Genomic DNA, 21,897 nt, shown 5'->3' with positions numbered 1-21,897 from the left:
GCGGTTGTTATCAGAAATTGAACTATGATGCTGTTTACCAACAATCACTGTACAATGTCTCCGCGTTTTTGTATTTGAGTCATATGTTGTTTTGTGTTTAAGTACTTTGTTTAGGCATCGTGTTAAACGAGTTGAGCGAGTTAGGGTGTTACTGATGGCTGGTTGCTCCATCCAATGGAACTGATCCACCCAGTGCGTAATAGCGCAATTAGGGACTTAACCAAGACTTTGCTGTGCCCCAGCCACAGTCTGCCCGGCTCCCTCCAGCACACACAGCTATGTCTGCATAGATTCCTCACACACACATACACACACACACACGCTCGCACGCACCGACCGACCGCCGTCACATCCTGCAGCTCCCCGGGCCATGACAGGAGTATTCGATCGCAAGGTTCCCAGCATCCGGACAGATCTCCAGGCCACCTTCCAGCACAGCATGCACCATCCGTCGCAGGAATCGCCGACTCTCCCCGAGTCCACCGCCACGGATACGGGTTACTACAGCTCGGGTGGCTCCCACCACGGCTACTGTTCGCCTTCGTCTTACGGCAAAGTTCTGAACCCCTACCAGTACCAGTACCACGGAGTCAACGGCTCCGCCGCCAATTACCCCAGTAAAGCTTACCACGAATACAGTTACCCTGGCCATTATCACCAATACGGGGCGTACAGCAGGGCTCCGCCAACATGCACCCAGCCAGGTAAGGAGCCATTTTCCAGTAATTCCTCCTACACCTAGTGTCTGTCGTGCAGCTACAGAAATGTTTCCCCCTTACCATCCGCATTCTTAAGTCTCGGCTGCCTTTTTCAGGAGGTTTGCGAGCTCGGCGCCACCAAAATCCCATTAGACAACTTTGTAAAAGTGCCCGGGAATCAGTGCGAGATTATTTAAATCCTGTAGGATGTTTTGTGTAAAGGTTAGGCGCAAGAAAATCAACCGTAAACCTGTTGAAAGTTGGGCGTTGGACAGAAAGAAAATTGCGGACAATCTGTAAAACAAATATAAATAAATCGCCCTTTCTCATTTTCAGCCCCGTCTAGCTTCCCCCATTTCTATTCAGTGAAGTGTCGATTCTTCCATTAAACAGTGGAGTTTCTTTTGTTTTGTCGATGGTAAATTCCTGCAGTGAGACATCGGCTCACATATTTTTAACAAAACATGGAAGAAAAACAAAATGACAAGGTGTGACTGTATTGAAGGAATGACTGACTACTGATTCCTGCTTATTTTCGAGAGAATCATCTTCGGCTGTAGTTTCAACCCCAGTGACGGCGGCGAGTTCCAGAACCATGTTCATCCAGCCCGCCCAGATGCCCCATTGCAAATCGCGCTCCTTTTTTCGGGGCCAATATCCCCATTTTATTCCCCTCCCCCCCTCTTCCCGCTGTGATATTGATTATTGAATCTGACGGGTGAGCGCATTTCGTTCCGAGTTTGAAAACTAAACTGTTTTTTTCGATTTCAGAAAAAGAACTCGCCGAGCCCGAAGTCAGGATGGTAAACGGGAAACCGAAAAAGGTTCGCAAACCGCGAACCATCTACTCCAGTTTCCAGCTCGCAGCTTTACAGAGGCGCTTCCAAAAAACCCAGTACCTGGCCCTGCCGGAGAGAGCCGAACTGGCGGCCTCGATGGGACTCACTCAGACCCAGGTAAGATCAGCCAGTGGTCCCAAGGTCAAACACACCCGGGGGTGATTGGGGCTCCAGTATTGCACCACACCGCCTCCGAGAACCGCGCCCAGTCAGCCTCACAAACACAACCGGCTCCAAGAGGGATCGGCGCAATTCGAGCGTGTTGTCACCGCTAATTGTACAATTTGGCCGAAAGTGTGCCATATCGCCGAGAATAGCACCGATTCACACTCTGAACAAGTGTCTGATCGGATCTAGGCAACCCCAAACACAACCCGACGGCAAAGCAGACTCGCGCTCGACAATTGATCTGGGATTGCTTCGCTCTCTGCGCTTTACTTCATGCGGCAGACACACAAACGCAAATGTAAATATATATATACAATTATTAATACTGGTTATAATTCACGCGATCGGTTTGGTTCTGGTGAGCTCCTGCAGAATAACACTTTTCTCATTAGTTGGGAACTCCCCGTCTCTCCTCCGCCTCGGTTCTTGGGTTTGAACATTCTGTGCTGTACTTACAGCTGACAATCTTTAGTTTTATTTGTATTAAATGTCATTTTATTTTCCATTTATTTCATTGTTACTTTCGGCTGCGGGTGGCTGTGGTTTGGTAATCGTATTACAAAACTTGAGCGTAATGTTTCATACTTAAAAAAAAGTTAACCTCTACCGAAAACGGAGTTAAATATTTAAAAGGTTTCTTAACGAGATTTTTCTCTCTTAAGCATAGAACTGCGGTTGCGAGGGGCTTCAACAATGCTGCAGTATATTTTACTTGGGTCATTACAATCTATAATTTCTGCTATTAGTCTGTCTAGGTCTTTGGCTTATTTTAACTATTATTATTTAAAATAAAAATCGCTGTCATGAATTCATTCCGAGTGCGCAGTTGGACCCAGAACAAAAAAGCCTCAATTATAGCGACTACATGGTTGAGTAGAGACCGAGCGGTTTTAATATATTTTCAAACGAAGCATTCGAGTGACTTAAAGTGGGAGACGAAATGGAGGTGGCTGTAAGTACACCGATAAACATAAACGGATTTACCGCCTTGCTATGAAAACCCTGAATAGACACTTTTCTTCGGTATTGTGTTACAATGTGAACGGACTAATAAAAGTGCAGGAGGCCGTGTGGATGGGATATTTACAATTAGACGCAGTAAATAGCACGGCAGGGAAAGTGTGGATTTAGCGGTTTTGGTCCCATTGTTTTGTTTTAGGTATTATATAGTTATTTTAGAAATTAATTATTGCCATTTGTTTTGGCAGGTTAAAATATGGTTCCAGAACCGAAGATCGAAGATTAAGAAAATCATAAAAAGTGGGGAGATCCCTCCAGAGCACAGCCCCAGTTCCAGTGACCCCATGGCGTGCAATTCTCCTCAGTCCCCTGCTGTTTGGGAGAGTCACAGCTCCTCAAGGGTTGTCCACGCTCATCAAAACCCCAGCCACAACCCATCCACCGCAGGCTACCTGGAAAACGCCAGTTCCTGGTATTCCAATCCCAGTTCCATTAATTCCCACCTGCAATCTACAAGCTCACTACATCATCCACTAGCTTTGGGATCCGGGACTATTTATTAATCTGAAACACATTCCACAGTGGATTGATTAGGACCGACAAGCGGTGGAGATATGCAATGAAATGCACGTTTTGTTCAGTCGGAATCAAGAGAAGCCAAACTATCTGACTCGGTACACTCGCTGCATGTAAATTTCTACATTTCAAAGAGGAAAATGGGCTATTTTCCAAGGGACATCAGGCGAACTTGGACACTGTCAAAGGTGCCTTTCACTTATCGGCTGCGACCTCCAACCTTACTGGACTTTTCAGTAACATATATCACTGTACATACGTGTAGATAGTTGAATTAAACTGTATATTCTGTTTAAATAAAATTATTGACACTTCGGACAAAATGATTGTTGGGATTTTATTTGATATAATTTGTGCTGTCAATGTGTTGGACACCAAATTGAATTCTGTAATGATCATATTGTTAACTATAAAACACAGTTTTCAGTAATCATTGCTATGGCAGCTCAAACGATAACCACTGGGTTTACTGGGAATCCATCAGTTACAGTTTTAGATTTGTTATGCATTAGTTATATTCTTAAAAGAAAAATTAAATTTGCCTTTCCCTTTTATGGCTGCAACACTCAACCTTTACTATATTAATAAAATACTCACCTAAACTTCGGGAAATAAGCAGATCATATAAATTCGAGCACGCAGAGAGAAGAGATTCAAATTAGCGAATTGAATTCTAAAGACTTTTTATGTACTCGGTTGCTATATTTATAGCAGGGAAGTGACTTTGACACGTTCCACTGTTTGGATATAATTTTAGCTGATATTTTTGAAAAGAGACGCATTTGATTATTCACTTGTTGTACGCAGCCTAAAAAGTACGAAATAATGATCAAATCAAGTCCTGATTTAACATTTTGTGTTTCTTTCCGAACTACCCTGCAGGTATGTTGGGATTTATAGAGACATGTGGTAGGACAAATAATACCGACAGGAGTCTAAACATAAATAAAAGGAACACATCAGTGTGCTACTAGAATAAGAAAGTAAAAATAAAATTAAAACGTGCCAGCCTTATACACCATTTCTAATTGAATGCTAATTTAACAATGCAGATTTATGTAATTAAAATTAAGAGTTTTTTTCCAAGCTGGGCGTGCACTTTTGAAAAGCATTTTCTCGCTTCAGTCAGAGCTACAGTCACGTTCTGGAGATGCGGTTACCCTATAAAGGAAAATAACGAGAGCGAGGTATAAGTTGGTGTTACAGTCGTTTCGTGGGAGTGTCACTTATTTTCTAAACAGATTTCAAGTCCATCAAAATTAGATAAATATTTCCATTGCACTCTTTTAAGAATGGAACGCCCTAAACATAAAAGATTTAGTTGTTGGTGCAAGTAACATACTTAGTGGTCTTAATTTCACTTAGCAGTTTTATTTGTCCACACGTATTGTGCCGAACGTGGCATATTTTGGCAGAAATTAACAACAAGTATCTGGAATCACTTTCAATGATAAACTGATCTCATACTTCCACAAGGTTAGTTGTACAAATAAGTCACCGTTCCTGTTAAAAAATATTATTGCCTGCTTGTCTATTAGAGATATAATCAAATACATTCAAATAGTCAGTCTTCCATTTAAAATGCTAGTGTTCTTAAAATAAATGTTATTAAAATAGAATTTCAAGTTTGCTAAGTGTATGTTGTATTCCTAGTTCGAACAATCATCGGCTTATGGTTATTAAACGGTTCGCAGAAATTGTGCGAATATTGCGGCTGATTGCGAAGAGTGTTCTGTTCAATTCCAGTTTATATAACGACCCCGGGCAGCTTATTTATTAAATCGGTATAGTGACAGTGTAACACAACTGTGACTGGGGCAATTGGATACAGTGGAAATTGATGTCCTGACGTTGATCGCCGCTGACTTTCTTTACTCACCAGACCTACATAGTAACTACATTTAGCCTTTTGGCTAAGATCAAGTGTAGTATCTGTTCTTATCTGTTTAATATCCCCTATCTGGGGACCAAATATTAAATTGTTTTTTGGAACAGGGAGATGGAACAGGGGCTTGCTCCGTCCACTCCACGCATCGACCTGGTATTGCAGTGTTTCCAGGAACGGTGCAGCTTCCCCTCTCGGCCTTTTGGCTAAGATCAAGTGTAGTCGCGCAAAGTGATCTTTGGCGCTAGAGTTGATCTGACAAGAATGAACAAAAAAAAAGTAACTACATTTAGCAGCAGAGCAGGGTCAAACAGTGAGGCCAAACATATTTTTTGCGCACGGAAAGTGGTGGCTAGTTACTGTTAAAAAAAATAACAGTAGAAGTAGGCGAACGGATACGGTTCCCTAATGATGCAAATACGGTATGAGTTTTAATAAATTATTCATTGCTAATCAACACAGCGGTTGAGACCTTCGCGAGATTGCGCGATTGGCCAATGTATGTTTACATTTTATTTTTTGGTGGTTTGAAAATGACGCATCCTTAATCGAACATGGAGTGAGTAGACATTAAATGTGATCCCACGGATGTATAACATAACAATACTAACAACCCTGGTCGAACCTAAGGAGATGCATGGAAAATATCAGTTTGCTATAACGGGGTCTATATTTATTAGTAGATATATTTGAATCCCATCAGTAAACGTGTAAACATCAATGTGCGCGGGAGATGCACAGAACATGACAATAAGTCTAACTGGCTTTACAATTCTAGAGATGCATTTTCACTGCGGTAATGAAAGTAGATGCAATCATTAGATCGGGATCTGACTTCTTTCTAATTAGTCAAAGGTTCCGATAACTCAATGAACATAGTAATAACCGAAGGGTGTAAATTTTGGTCTGTAAATGTGAGTATCTATCTAGAGTGCTGTTCTGTGAGGCGATGGAGGAAAAGTTTGAAAAGGCGTCCTCCGTGCCTAAGGGCATTTTAGTATTTTAGGTGCGACAGGGGATGGGCTCTTGGCTGCTGGATTTCTTTGGGAGTTGGATTGTGTTGGTGTTTCTGGTAGCGGGGCTCTCTTGGAGTCTGGCTCGCAGACTTCCCGCAGACTTGCTTTTTCTTTGTGTTGCCCACAATTAGCAGCTTTGAGTGGCAGAGAGGAGCCGAGAGGGCGGCAGTTGAGATCACAGGGAGCCGCATTCCTGTGGGTGCAGACCGGCTCCGGAGCTGCGTCACTCCCGGCCACAGGCCACCTCAACTAACACACATATACATTCCGAAGAAAAAAAAATCTAAAAATAATAAATGTAACTACATTCTCGCGGGGAAAAATGACATACGTTCTTACATTCATACATGCATATAGGCACACATAGAGAGCGACACACATATCCGTAAACATATGCATATAAATATATATACACATTTATGTATATATAGACACACACGCACACATATACAGATACGGACGCATAGGCATCTGTGCATGCAAGAGAGACACACCGACAAAGTCACGCACACAAGACCATGACCGTTGCAGCTTTTCAGGAACTTGCAGGACAATGTATGGTGTGCTCAAAAAAACGGGAAATATGTAAATAAGTTTCTTATTTATTAACGTTTTGGGTGCAATTATTTATTTAAGTTTTCGATAAATGCAACAATAGAAAATTAAATGTATTCAGTAAAAATTATATTAGATTATTTGTATTAATTTTAATTGGAGTGGGGAAATTAGGTAAGGTCACATGGATCTTTCACTTTTCATAAATAACTCTTCATTTAAAAAAACTTATTATACAGGATTTTAAATCCAGTTGAAATGCACATCTAAAATGGTAAAGTATCCAGGCAAGCATAATGGAGTGAAGTGATGTTGAAAAACATGAGTGCTATCTGTAGAGCCTTTAGTTCGAGATTATTTACCCTGGCTTTTGTGTCCTTCTGAAATTACTGGGATTTGGGATCGAATTAGCCGGTATTTTACTGCTATAGTGTGGCCGGGGAAAATGAGTAAAATGCAATGTGTTAACGTTATTCTATCCGTTCTAGCAATCGAAGTATTAAACGTTGTCACATCAGAACCCCTTTTAATTGTTAAGCAGCATGTCTACCGACAAGCTTGGTTTGCTGTAATTTGATATAACAGGCAACCGCAGTGCTTAAAGCCAGTTCTATGTGATTGTAAGATTTAAGAATTAAGGCATTTTGCATATTTTGCAGTTGGAAACACAGCTCCGTCTAATTACTTTGGCGGCGCATAATGCACTACAATCCGCCCTATGCCAAGTTTAGCATCTTAATTGTTTGGAGGGGCGGGGGCACATGCTTTTACTTGGTATATGCCTATTTTCAAACACGCTCCACGACATGGAAAGAATAACTGTCTAACGTGTTGAGGCCAGTTCGTTAGATATATTCAAAAGGGAGTTAGATGTGCCCCTTACGGCTAAAGGGATCAAGGGGTATGGAGAGAAAGTAGGAATGGGGTACTGAAGTTGGCGGTGCAGGCTCGAAGGGCCGTATGACCTACTCCTGCACCTATTTTCTATGTTTCTATGTATTGCAAACTGAAATGTGAGGAAGGTCATCGACTCGAAACGTTAACTCTGCTTTCTCTCCACAGATGCTGCCTGACTTGCTGAGATTTCCAGCACTTTCTGTTTTTATTTCAGATTCCAGCATCCGCGGTATTTTGCTTTTGTGTTGAAAATGTGTGGATACCAATAAATCACATGTTGGAGGCGTAAGCGACAAAGCCTTATCAACACGAGTTTTAAATCAAGTTTCTCTTTAAAACCGAATTTTAGAATCATAAGTGTCTTCTGACTTAAATAATAGTTGAACATGGTTGTTCATATCTGAAGCTTATAAAAGAATATCCGTGTGTACATTCAGGTGGTTGGTAATAGCGAGTGACATCGTAAAAGACTGAAGGGAAGGAGGGGCTGATTTATTTTATTAAAACCTTCACACAAGGTGAACAGAATTATCAGATTACACGTGGAAGAAAATTGCTGTTTGCTGGTCATGTTTTACTTTAATTTTTATTTGTTATCGCTTGAGTTTTCTTCATTCCCTCAGTTCCCTTCTATTTTTATTATCAATTCGTGGTGATTTCCCTCGCAATCGGCTTTTTATGCTCTTTAATATTTAATTTGCTAGTGACAAAACAATGTTGTATAATTCAAATGTTGCTTGTTTTTTGGTTGCTTGTTCCTGAAAGTGAGACAAAATTGTACCTTCAGGTTTCAGAAGTGGGTTTGAAAGCACTGAAGCATTTATAGTAGATGTTGGGGGTTTCTCTTAGCAACACTCTATATAGACAGCATTTTATCTCCTACCACCAATTTTACTAAATGGTAGTATTTGGGAATAATCAGTTTGTGCTGTGGGGAGGTCGATGACTTAAGATAAAACTAGTAGCAGATCTCCAACTTCGGAAACATTCTGACACCAGGCCAGTTCCGAAGTAATAATATACTCCAGTGTTCACAGCATATTAGACATGGGCTGAATGCTGAGAATAATTGATGCTTATATTGTGACAAACGGCGCCCCATCTTTCCACAAGGCAAGCGAAAGACGCCGCGTTCAAAATTTAGCTTTCAGAGCTGATCCGGTAGGCCGAGGACTTGAGAGATCAGCGAGTCTGTCGCCTGGAAAGAGTACAGAATCCTAAGCAAGTTATTTCCGGAATGTATTGTTTGGAATTATAAATGGCACAAAATAAATTTAGTCTGTAATCTTTACCAATATGTCCATCGAATCCGGGACAAACTTTACCACAGATCCTAAGCGCATATGTCGTCTACAGTAGCAACAAAGCGATGTACTTTCTTACAGCCTTCCAAACATCATTACTTCAAACAAATATAATTGTTATTCAGAAGAGACACTGTGGTGAGAGCATTCGCCCACTTATTGGCACTATCCGACACCGTTAACTCACTCGCCCTTTTCTCGAGCCCTGCAATTTATATTCGTCCTTTTCAATTCACATTTGTTTCTTTCTGCTTTTTTGAAGCAATTTCACCCACTGGAACCTTCAGAATTAACATTGTGAGTTTTTCACTCAGCAGTCATCTGCTCTGTGCAAATAATGGCGAAATTAGCCTAACTGGACAGTTGCAGTAATTATCCCCCAGTCTGGATTAAGATGCTATTATCATAATCTGGACATTTACAATTGCCTATAATTTGCAAAGATGCGCCGGTTCTTGATTACAGCAGTTTTATCAACCTCGCCATCACCAAACACTGACAGTAATAACAGCTAATTTTGCTGGCAATAAAAGAGGTGGCGGGGTGTGCAAACATTTTCACACCTGGATACGCTCACTCAACCGGAGGAGCTAACGCTTCTGCCGGGTTATACAGTAAAAACATTTGACTGGTCACATATACACCGTTGGCAGTGTTCCCTATTGGAAAGGCGTGCACTTGGAACAGACATGGTACGTTTGAAACACGCTTTTTTAAGCATATGGCACAATTGAGAAATTTTAAGACATGCATTGGCTATGAGGGTGAGTGAGTTTATGCACGGGACAAGCGAAAGTGTTCTGCGAGTTTGTGAATGTTTCGGGATTTCCTTCTTGACGTCGATCACTTGTGAATATCTTTCCTTAGGCCCACAACACTGAGACGAGTGGGTATGACGGGTGGGGGTGGGATAGAATGATTCTGAAAAGAGTGAGCTCAATACATAATGTTTTCTGGAATATATTTCCGGTTAGATTATGTTACGCCCGCGGCACTTTCACTGAACATATTCCTCTACAGACAACCTTGGTAAGAGTAAAGATTATTTCGGATGTCCAAGTCTTTAGGAATCAGTCACTATCTATCTATCTATCTATCTATCTAAGTATACCTATCTATATATATATTTATCTGTCTGTCTATCTATTTATCGGTCTATCTATTTATCTATCTTGTGCGAAATACATATAATTTTACAATATTACAATCAATATATTTAAGAAAAAGGCATAAACCATTGAAACTCAATACTGAGATATTACAATAATCTGCTCACATGTTTCAAAAAAGTATTTCGTTAAATTCCGGTTGGCAATTTTGTAAACCGCTGATGTTAAGAGAACATTGTATAGTAGATACATTTTATAGTTTATAATATATAATGAATGCTATTACCATATACATTTTTTAAAACTATGCCCCAGAAAATAGCATTTCCAGCGCTAATTCTTTCTCAACTTTTCCAAATGTAAATAATATTTGACGCTGTAAGGGCGGTGCTTTGTTGCCCTTATAGTGATAAGTCACGTAAAAATATGTTTATGATTGTAATACATGTTATTTTCGAGGCGACAGAGCTGCCAACGAGTAAACCAAGCTCTGCACTTGAACTCAGGGCCTCCCAGTCTGGATATGTTAACTTACCTCGTGGGCCATCCTGGCACAAGCTGCACATGGTGCGTTCGCCATTGATGGAGGCTGTAAGATATTTTAATGCGGTTGTGTGTCTCTGTGTGTGAAGATGTGTAATATTTAACTCTCAAAAATTATGATCTCTGCCCAGTCTCACATGAACAACGTCAAGCGCAGTTGTATATTTTGTTTCGCTGGCCATTTCCACACAATTTTACATCAACGGGCGGTTCGAGGGTCAGGCGGAAATGCAGCTTCGATCCCGAAAGAAATATTGACGAAATAACTCGAAACTGCTGGGCGCATTTTTTTTTGATTATACGGGCACACAAGATGGAGGTGGGATAGTGGGATGTAAAAGCTCGGAAGACATCAGCACAAAAGGGCAGTTTCCCCACCGCCCCCGCCCCCAAGCCGGAAGGCGCGGGAGCGATCGGGACCGCGCAGGAAAAAAACTGCACCCTAATTTATTATTAAACTGAATTCACGCTTTGTCTCAGATTTGCTACCAGCAACTGATTCACAATGCCTGCGTGTATTTATATTGTGATTTTTATGTCTTCATTCTGCACTAAGAAAAACTTACAAGACGTTAGGGGCAAGAAACATTTTGCATTGCACATGTCGGGAGGAGAGTGTGATTCTCTCTATTCTCTAAAAGCACACTTAACATATAGGTCAATAATTTTTCTGCATGCCGTCTTTTAATTCTGACGCGAGTGCATTCACCATGAAAACCAAGAGCTGGAATGGGACAGATAAAGGTTACATATTGCTTTCCTCGTTGAGCTAGAGGAACTGAAACATCTGTTGCCATGAAGAGTGCAAATATCCCCATATGGTTTCTCTTCAGTGCCTCATAAAACATACACTGAACTGGCACTGATGTTACTGCCATAACAACACATGCCATCGACTCGGGCTTGAAACTAGTGGGAGGACAGAAGACTGGGAAGCTTTTAAAAGCCAGCAAAGAACGACTAAAAAAATGATTAAGAAAGGGAAGATAGACTATGAAAGTAAACTAGCACAAAATATAAAAACAGATAGCAAGAGTTTCTATAGGTATATAAAAAGGAAAAGAGTGATTAAAGTAAATGTTGGTCCCTTAGAGGACGAGACCCGGGAATTAGTAATGGGGAACATGGAGATGGCAGAAACTCTGAACAAATATTTTGTATCAGTCTTTACAGTAGAGGACACAAACAATAATCTGACAGTGGCCTATACGGGGGGGGGGGGGAGGGGAGGAACTTAACACAATCACAATCACTAAGGAGGTGGTACTCAGTAAGATAATGGGACTAAAGGCAGATAAATCCCCTGGACCTGATGGCTTGCATCCTAGGGTCTTAAGAGAAGTAGCGGCAGGGATTGTGGATGCATTGGTTGTAATTTACCAACATTCCCTGGATTCTGGAGAGGTCCCAGCAGATTGGAAAATTGCAAATGTAACGCCCCTATTTAAAAAAGGAGGCAGACAAAAAGCAGGAAACTATAGACCAGTTAGCCTAACATCTCTGGTTGGGAAAATGTTGGAGTCCATTATTAAAGAAACAGTAACAGGACATTTGGAAAAGCAAAATTCGGTCAGGTAGAGTCAGCATGGATTTATGAAGGGGAAGTCATGTTTGACAAATTTGCTGGAGTTCTTTGAGGATGGATAAAAAACAAGGTGGATAAAGGGGAACCAGTGGATATGGTGTATTTGGACTTCCAGAAGGTATTTGACAAGGTGCCACATAAAAGGTTATTGCCCAAGATAAAAGTTCACGGGGTTGGGGGTAATATATTAGCATGGATAGAGGATTGGCTAAATAACAGAGTTGGGATAAATGGTTCATTCTCTGGTTGGCAATCAGTAACTAGTGGGGTGCTGCAGGGATCAGTGCTGGGACCCCAACTATTTTACAATCTATATTAACAACTTGGAGGAATGGACTGAGTGTAACGTAGCCACATTTGCTGATGATACAAAGATAGGAGGAAAAGCAATGTGTGAGGAGGACACAAAAAATCTGCAAAAGGACATAGACAGGCTAAGTGAGTGGGCAAAAATTTGGCAGATGGTGTATAATGTTGGAAAGTGTGAGGTCATGCACTTTGGCAGAAAAAAATCGAAGAGCAAGTTATTATTTAAATGGAGAAAGATTGCAAAGTGCTGCAGTACAGCGGGATCTGGGTGTACTTGTGCATGAAACACAAAAGGATAGTATGCAGCTACAGCAAGTGATCAGGAAGGCCAATGGTATCTTGGTCTTTATTGCAAAGGGGATGGAGTATAAAAGCAGGGAAGTCTTGCTACAGCTATATAAGGTATTGGTGAGGACACACCTGGAATACTGCGTGCAATTTGTTTTCCATATTTACCAAAGGATATACTTGCTTTGGAGGCAGTTCAGAGAAGGTTCACTTGGTTGATTCCAGGGATGAGGGGGTTGAATTATGAGGAAAGGTTGAGTAGGCTGTGCCTCTACTCATTGGAATTTAGAAGAATGAGAGGTGATCTTATCAAAACGTATAAGATTATGAGGGGGTTTGACAAGGTGGATGCAGAGAGGATATTTCCACTGATGGGGGAGACTAGAACTAGAGGGCATGATCTTAGAATAAGGGGCCGCCCATTTAAAACAGAGATGAGGAGGAATTTCTTCCCTGAGAGTTGTAAATCTGTGGAATTCACTGCCTCAGAGAGCTGTGGAAGCTGGGATATTGAATAAATTTAAGACAGAAATAGACAGTTTCTTAAATGATAAGGGGATAAGGGGTTATGGGGAGCGGGCAGGGAAGTGGAGCTGAGTCCTTGATCAGATCAGCCATGATCTTATTGAATGGCAGAGCAGGCTCTAGTGGCCGTATGGCCTACTCCTGTTCCTATTTCTTATGTTCTTATGAAAGGCAGAGGACCATGATCTTACAATATGTTATATTAACGTGCAGAGTTCAATTTATGTTTAAAACGTGTGATTCAAAATCCTACTTATGAGGAGGATGCCAAGTCGCTTTACTTACGTTTTCAGCTATACGTCTTTTTTATCAGACAAGTGAAAGCTAAAATGATTTTTTATGGGGAAAACAGTCTGATGCACTGTTGTATCCGTACATTATAAACAACGTTGAGGAAGATGTATTGTATAATCCAGTAAACAGGTACTTTTCACTGCATTATTGTAAGACCTATCGTACATTTGCTTTGCTATTTAAATACAATAGCAGCCTTGTTATGTACCAATGTAAGAATGGATATCCATATATATAGAGAGGGAAATTGGGACGGAATATAATCCCTGCTGTATTTACTTTCGTATTGTAAGGTTGATTGGTTCAGTGCTTTGCATTTGATCCTCAGTTACTATTATAAAGACAGAAAAAAAAACGCCTGTCACCTTACGAGGAATCTGTAAAGTTCCTACATCATTTCTGAAGGCAACTTTCTAAACGCACTGTTTAAATATTTGGTTGAATGTTAATATTTGATTAGAGACACTGACTAATGAGTGTGATGTTGTATCTCGTAAAAGAAACATATTTATAGAGTCCTCTTGTAGCGACAGATAAACAACATTCATATGGAAATAGGTGAGCATTTTACCCTGCACATTAATATCTAGCCTTTCAACAATTTTATTGTGAAGCTTAAGAACTCATGCTAAGAGTGGAAGCAAGTCTTCCTCGATTCCGAGGGACTGCCTATGATGATGATGTGAAGAGTCCAATTGTAATCGCCACTAGAACTCTGCGATGTGGAGTTGAATGTTTACAGTCTGCTTGCTCTCTAAATACATAGGTGGAAATATTTTTCCTCAAGATATGTTAAAATGCAAAATAACTGTGTTTAATGTTTACGGGCAATACCAAGTCAGGCTGAATGCATGCATCCAATCACCTCCGAGATTTAGGTCTATTATACACCGAACATTATTTGGTTTTAAAATCGGGATTTTAATACAAAGTGCGCCTAGAACTTCCTTAAATCTGTTTTACAGTTAATTTGTTCTATCAGAATTCCACATTAATCTTACTTACTGCCTTTTGTATGTTCTTTATAACGTCGATTAATCGGCTTCTGTTTGATTTATTCCACAAATTTCAATTCACTTTTTGAATAGTTGTGCAATTAAAAATATGTATTAAAGTCATTAGAAAATCAGGTATGCGTGATTTATTTAAATTATATAAGGCCAGTGCAATTTTATGCACTTTTTCTAGGAATTAAACGCACACTGCTTCTATAAAGTCACCGTTTTAAGTTCATTTTTCGTTGCAGATGCTGGTCTCTTTTCGCAAAGCTTGGCACATTTATTGAATCGGATTTAAGAAGTCCATTTAATTGGTTTATGAATAACACAACGTTGTATTCTTTCTCCTTTGTTCACTTTTCTTCCTCCTGAATTTAAATAAAGATAGCTCTTTAGTATTAAATGTGGAAGAAAATTACATGTAATTACCTTTGACTGTAAAAACGCTGTAATCAGCGGGCTACATCAAAAATTACCCTAATTATAGTCGCTTTTATGATAGTCTAAACCTTTCTCGTGAATAATACCAAATTGTACCAAATATCAGCTTTAAATTGGATGGGACTGCAGCTGGAGGTTTTTGTTTAGTATTGATCGTGTTGGGTTTTACATTAGATTTTCACAGTTCGCGAAAAGCAGTCAATATTGCCAGTGGAGTGGCGAGTCCATTAGATGAGATCAGAATCGTGGCTGATAATAGAGCTCTATAATTTACTTCCTTGGCTGTTCGTTAGAACCAAACCACTGTATGTTGGTAAGTAATGATGGTTTTGTACATACTCCGAGTTTTTGTCAGTTTGGAATCGTGCATGTCTTTTTTTGTCAATTGTGATCAATGGCCTAGTTTCAGTGGCTCTCAATTAGATGTATATAGGTCCATGTTTATACAGCTTCAGAGGATTGTGTGACCCATTTTTATCGCTTGGTTGTTTCTAGCTCACTTAATGTTGTTATTCATTTGTGAATTACGTTTTAAAATAACGTTGACACGAAAGTCTGTAGATATGTTTGCGTAACTTCAAAACATTATACAGCAGTTTAATCATTGTTTTATCTATTGTAAAATAGTTTATTGTGGTTTCCATGGTATTGTCTTAGACTGGAGTATTTTGATTTAAGGCCATTTGAACGAAACGTCAAGCACATTTTAAAAACATTTATCGGGATGTCGGCGAGGCAGCATATTCGATATTCAATAGCACAGTTATACATGGAGCTCTTACATGGTTACCATGGGCTAAAAAAAGGTTACACTATTCCTGAAAAACTTGACTGCAGTTTCACGTGTGCCTGGATGCAGTTTGAAACCAAACTTTAAGTTCTCCCTTTCGAAATAATAGTTTTTACTGAGCGGTCCCAATTGTCAACAACCAGTAAATCGTTAAAGTGATATATTTTGTAATGTATTTTGAAAGAAAGGTAACTACAAGACACGTGGACATTTTTATGATTTATTACTCAATATGAAAGAGACATAAAACATATAAACTATGTACAACTAAAAATTAAACAATATATACATACAACTTGTCTTTTTATATGCTTCCAGTGCGTCTTAGCATCAACAGCCCATGCTTTTTAAAATCAGCATAAACTCTTCAATATTGCATTCGCATTTTGTGGTCATTGGATATCTTGGACTCTACGAAGACAGTGGCGGCTCTTTTGTAATGTCTACAGTCAACGACCATTCCTCCTTTTCCGCCCAATGCCAGTCTGATTTAACATAGCATTTAGCAACTGAAATCGTTGCTAGATCGCCCATCCAAAATGGCACCCTGGACATCTGGGCATTGCCTAACAGTGGGTTCCCTCTAACCCCATTGAGTTTTGTCCATTGAGAGTTTATGGCCTCGGACTGTCACATCATCTGTCTTTGCATGGTGTCCTGGTGGGTCGTGGAGTACCAGGGGGAATAACCAGCCATATAACTGTTGGGGGTCATGTTGACGCCTTTGGCCGAAGCTGAGATGTCCCACACTGGTGGGATGGCTGGAGAGCGAGGGGAAAGAGCAGCCGATCCGGACACAGAATCATTCTCAAGGGGATTGCCGCCCAGTTTCATCAGTTTCTTAAACTTTGAGCGTTTATTCTGGAACCAGATCTTCACCTACAACAACATTTTAAAAAAGGACATGCACAGGCTTTAAATGGCGGTCAATATCTTTGTTTTGAGTTAACTAAAGTATTCAGTGTCGCTGACATTTAAATAATTGCAATATGGTATAGGATTATAATCAGAAACGGTACTATCGGAAAGACTGAAAAAGACAAATGTCAGCGTAAACGCAAATGGTTGTGTTCGAGCAAATAATTCTGCATAAATTCTTCAGTCCGCTTCAGTTATTTGTTGGTTTAATATATATATATATATATCAATATGAACGGAACACTGCTTTACTAACTAATCCTTTTGTGGCATATAAAATGTTTTATATTTTTCCACTGATAATAATGAGGAAATTCTACCCTGTTCTGTGAAATCATTATAAAGTAATAATGCTTATATATAAATTGGATAGCTTCTGGCAATTGTTTCCTCTATAGACTGCATTAAATTAATGGTCGGGATATAAGAAGACACTAAAATAATATAATCATTTTAATAATTTCTGACGTGGATTGTTTCCAAAATGTGTGGAGACATTTGTAAGCCTTCCCTCTAGTTCCCATTACAGTTAGAAAATAATATTCTGATAATCAGACAACGTTGCATGTAACACATTCTTCAAAACTATTCAACTTTATTAACTTGTTTAAACAGGTTAAGGTAAAAAAAAAACTTATTGTGTACGGAACACTGTTTCGGATTGACTAGTAAAATGATAAGGCTCAAACCATCTGAGGTTTAAATGAAGTTCAGATTCAACACAAGGGCTGGCATTTTTAAGAGGCCTAAGAAGAAACGTCCAGCTTATTTATTTTCAACTTGAAAGTCGCCTGATTCCGACATATAGCAATGCAGCAAAATTACAATGAACACTTTTAAAAATTAATACTTTATGGCAGTATTTTACAGTAGAGTTAACAGATTTCAAACAAATGTTAAATAAACTGATAGTTCCACGCACAAACGTCCAATAATGGTAGAATTTTATAATATCTGCAACATTGTGCTAAGTTTATAATGATTATATATCTAATGCTTCTCAATTATAAGTTATACAGTATTTATTATTTTATAATTACGATCGCTTTACAGACAAATATTTTGTTTATTTTATTTATCAGATGGATTTCTTCATTTCCCCTCTTCGCTATCCAAATTAAAGCAGTAAATCATAAGTGATGTTCTTGTCTCATCTCTCCCCACCCCCCAAAAAGCGAAGAGTAGTCGTGGCGAAGTTGAAACTGTGTAAATTTGACAGGCCGTTCAAAACAGATACGGTTAATCAACGGTGTGTTGTGAACCTGGCTGATAGACTCTATGCACAAATATCGAATGGGTTTAATCATCTATCAAATCAACATTGTTTTCAAATATGCTACATCTTAGGAAGTTTATAATAATGAGCATTGGTAAATATATCGAAAGAATGAAAATGACAGCCACTGTAAACGGGAGCTATTACATAGATCATGTACAGTTTTGTACAATAATACGCGAAATGTCAGGAAGACTGACCTCCTACAAAAATAATTTGTTTTTGCAAGTTTGAAACCAAATCAGTCGAGTTAGTAAAAGACAATGTATTTGTATCTTGATAATACTGCAAAGCTATTATCACCTAATAAATAATTCTGATTTGTTGTTTTATTTGATTTTTTAAATTATTAGTCAACCCATGCGCACAGATATTTTTAAGAAAACATTCTTAAAACGAGATGGAAACTGTTTATTGAAACATATTACAATTATGTGAAATACGAATATTTTAATTGGTTTCCAATGAAGAATAATCTTGTAATTGATAAGGATAAAGCATTGCTTATAGCCGTTGTGGGCAGGGACGAAAGATTATCCTGACTAATCAAGAGTCAGTTAAATCCCTAATAAGCGTACAGCTCTATTCAATTTCAGACCTCTCATTGTTATGCATCACATCAGTGCCGGGATTCGAAAGAAGCACCGGCAGTAGCTGAAAATGAATCAAGGAAGCATATTAAAAAAAAACAATCTTTGACTCAATAATCTATTAGTAACAAGGTTATCCAAGGTCTGCTTATCCAGGGGTTGAACACATTACAAACATCTTACCACCATGTCTTGCTAAACACATACCTTATGATCATTATTGAGCATGTGGAAAATCATACGTTAAATTGCACGATCCCAAACATATGCAATGGACGTGCTTAAAACTTTTAAGTATGTATGACGCTTCCTTAATTTAACTCGTGTTTCAAAGTAAACACAATTGAATTCAGATCTGGAGAGAAATATAAAGACCCGTGCCAAAACGTATAGTAACTTCCATGTTCTCTTTTTAAAAGTTCAGTTTTATCATTTGACACCCCCATATGAGGAGATATATCTATTTTTGTAACAAGACCATCTTCAGAATTGTCTAATTCTGGATATCTCGAGATTTATAAACTCAAGAACTCATATTTGAATGTTGCGTAAGGTGCCATTCAATTGCAGGCGGAGTGTACAGATAGCCAACTTGTGCGGAACAGACTTATTCTATTGTGATTTTGCATGGGCTGCGCTAAAAGCACCAACGTCTGAGGTAATAAATCTCTTATAGCTCTTAGCTTTTACAGTAGAGTTAATAACCGTTTGTATATATATATATATCAAATGAACTGATAGTTGCACTTCAAAACCCAATCATTTTTTAGGATGACGTTTAAATTATCGTACATCTAATTACTCTGCCCCAAAAAGTATCATGATAATAAAAGTTTTTTAAAAAAGAACAAATTGGTGTGACTAGGCATTCTCTTGATTTAATTTGATATTCGTTACAGGATTGGGCCCACGTGGTGCTCTTAAAGCTGCAGTTACCATTTTGTTCTCTAGAGCGTCGGTTTTGATGAAAACTGAAACTGTATATAAAGATAATTATCTTAAATTGAAAGGCCGACGTTTATTGTAACTTGGATAATGAGATCAGAAGTGAACATGTTACGTTTCTGTGCCATATTTTCCGTGCCATTTCATGCAGCACGCTTGTAACATACTACCTGCAGCCTCGGACAATGCTCGTTAAAGTGGGCGTTCTGTGCAATTTGACTTTCATAGTTACTAAATGTAACTTGAAAAACAAAGAGGTCACAAGAAGAGCTAACGCCAGAAGCCGATGTTCTTCACAGCTACCTGGTAAATCACTCTTTCCTGGGCACTATACCTGTGTCTGTGTGAGTCCCAGCGAAGCGGCCAGCTCAGCTCTCTCGGGCAAAGCCAGGTATTGAGTCTGCTGGAAACGATGATTTAACGCCTGCAGCTGCAGACTTGAATAAATAGTGCGAGGCTTGCGGATCTTTTTCCCTTTCCCATTAAAACGGATCTCCCCATTTTCAATCACTGTTGTCTTTTGTTGTTCTGCAAAACAAGCATATGGTACACGATGCCGATATTTTGCACGGCCCAGTTCACAGCACATTCCTAAATCTACTTAAATATACATTCCTCTGGAATCTTTTCTCGGAGATATTAAAGAGACATGTTTCTTAACGGATGTTTAGGAGCATTAACAACTCCATAAACAATCTGCCCCGGTGAAAATGACCTGGAGAGCTCTATTATCTTTAGACCCCTGGCAAATTACAATGAAAACATGCTGAGTATAACTGGGGACTCTGAAATAAGCAATTTAACAGTAAGGTGTATTAATTAATGAAACGTCAGTCACTTGCAAATGCATGTATACGGCACTGCTTAATTGACAGAGGCAACAGGGGTAGACTGTTATTTGGCGACAAGAAGTTCTTTTGCATCCAGGAATCTAAGTTCCGATTATATATTGGCATAACGACTACGATCGCTATCTTTCTGTTTACTATTATTTCTCTGTTGAAAATTGTTGCCAAATTGTTACCAAGCATGCCGACAGATATCCCCATTAAAACATCCCAAACAAAAGAAGGAACAATACATAAGACTCGGCGAGTTAACATTGCCAATGATAAACTAACAAAAGAAAGAGCGAAGGAATAAAGACAAAGTCAGAAGCAAAACAAAATCTGTAGTCGAACAACGAAAGGCAAGGCTAGCTAAAAAGGAGAAAGAGAAAACTGATATGTTTAACATGCATTTTTTTACACGGTTTAAGTAATCTGTTGTTTGAACCAGTGGAGAATATCGCTGTTGATTTAATCAGGAAGGAAGACGAAAAGGCCGAATGTAGATTACTCTGGGTCCGGTCGAAGACTCACCTGTCTCGTCTAAACGCGTCTGGCTGCCAGTGTTGTTACTGTGGTAAGATGGCAGGTAGGGGCTGTGATGAGTGTGACTCACGTAGGGATAAGGCAGGGATCTGTTGTAAGTGTTGGCGGCCGGGTACGAGCTGTCGTGCTGGTGTGAGTGTCCTCCTGAATGCAGGCAATGCACCGGGTAGTGACCGTGAGACATGGCTGGAGAGCTCTGCTGGGACTGCTGGCCAAACTCCATGAAAGCAGATTTAGAGTCCGGAGCTTCCAAACCGTCAGCCATCGTAGTCATGGTCATTATCAAACTTCAACTGGAAAAAAACTCTTAAAGGCGAAATACTTCTCTTTTTCATGAAGAGGGTAAATCTTCCGAGGAGAAAGCGCGGGCGTGTTAACTCCTGTTTTTTTTAAATAAAAGGTTATTTTAGGCTTCCAAGTTGAGTAGAGGAGGGATGGAATTGAGGCAGTCTTTTAGTGGATTCTGCTAAAGTTGGGGCTCTGCTTTCAGACTTGATGCAGATGCTGAAATGTGCCACAAGTCGAATGGTTTGTCTCCAAAGGGCAGCAGCTCCTGATTGGTCATCTCTCTGCCTCGTCATCCTTCTGCCACTTCTCCTGGATTCACTGGATGCTGTCAACAGTGGGTTAACCCGGCTAACTTAAAGCAGAGCCCAAACAACCTTGTGCAACAACGCTAATAATTGCTCTTTTTTGCAAAGATCCAAAGGAATTATAACCCTCAAACAGTACGGTTGTTTCGATAGCATCGAGCCGTATAATAGATTGAAAGATTAGACTTCTGGTGTCAAAGGACTGGATTTTTAAACAGCTTATTTCTTAATAAAGCCACATGGCAAATACAACGTAAACATTATCCGTGTAATATCATTAAGCTGATACACACAGATAACGTGTGCATGCGGAATATTACAAGGAATTAATCGATATTCTGCACTGCAGATGAAAATGTTAGTTGTATCAGCGGAAGGACGAAGACAGTTAACTCGTCATAAGAGTAAAGAGGCGAAGACAT

At 39.5% G+C, this 21,897-nt stretch overlaps 2 protein-coding genes and 1 pseudogene across 4 annotated transcripts; 2 read left to right on the top strand and 1 right to left on the bottom strand.

The window, feature by feature from the left end:
* The first annotated feature begins 370 nt into the window (after positions 1-370).
* On the top strand, positions 371-3,228 carry dlx5a (distal-less homeobox 5a). Its single transcript, XM_070879999.1, has 3 exons — positions 371-704; positions 1,470-1,654; positions 2,914-3,228. The coding sequence occupies exons 1-3, from the start codon at positions 371-373 to the stop codon at positions 3,226-3,228; spliced, it is 834 nt and encodes a 277-aa protein (XP_070736100.1).
* A 1,907-nt stretch (positions 3,229-5,135) lies between these two features.
* LOC139264800 (U2 spliceosomal RNA) lies at positions 5,136-5,316 on the top strand (annotated as a pseudogene).
* Positions 5,317-16,410: 11,094 nt separating this feature from the next.
* Positions 16,411-21,162, bottom strand: dlx6a (distal-less homeobox 6a). Of its 3 annotated transcripts, none has more exons than XM_070879996.1 (3): positions 20,870-21,162; positions 19,844-20,042; positions 16,411-16,659 (listed from the first exon to the last, which is right to left on the bottom strand). In XM_070879996.1, the coding sequence occupies exons 1-3, from the start codon at positions 21,160-21,162 to the stop codon at positions 16,411-16,413; spliced, it is 741 nt and encodes a 246-aa protein (XP_070736097.1). The 3 variants fall into 3 exon arrangements, with proteins under 3 accessions (XP_070736097.1, XP_070736098.1, XP_070736099.1); XM_070879997.1 differs by having other exon boundaries at positions 19,844-20,037; positions 20,871-21,162; XM_070879998.1 differs by lacking the exon at positions 19,844-20,042 and having other exon boundaries at positions 16,637-16,659; positions 20,871-21,162.
* Positions 21,163-21,897: the final 735 nt, after the last annotated feature.

The sequence above is a fragment of the Pristiophorus japonicus genome, chromosome 5 (genome assembly GCF_044704955.1).
Source record: "Pristiophorus japonicus isolate sPriJap1 chromosome 5, sPriJap1.hap1, whole genome shotgun sequence".
Taxonomy (NCBI): Eukaryota; Metazoa; Chordata; class Chondrichthyes; family Pristiophoridae; genus Pristiophorus; species Pristiophorus japonicus.
Note: the sequence above shows the minus strand (reverse complement) of the source record. Positions and strands in the feature narration are given on the sequence as shown.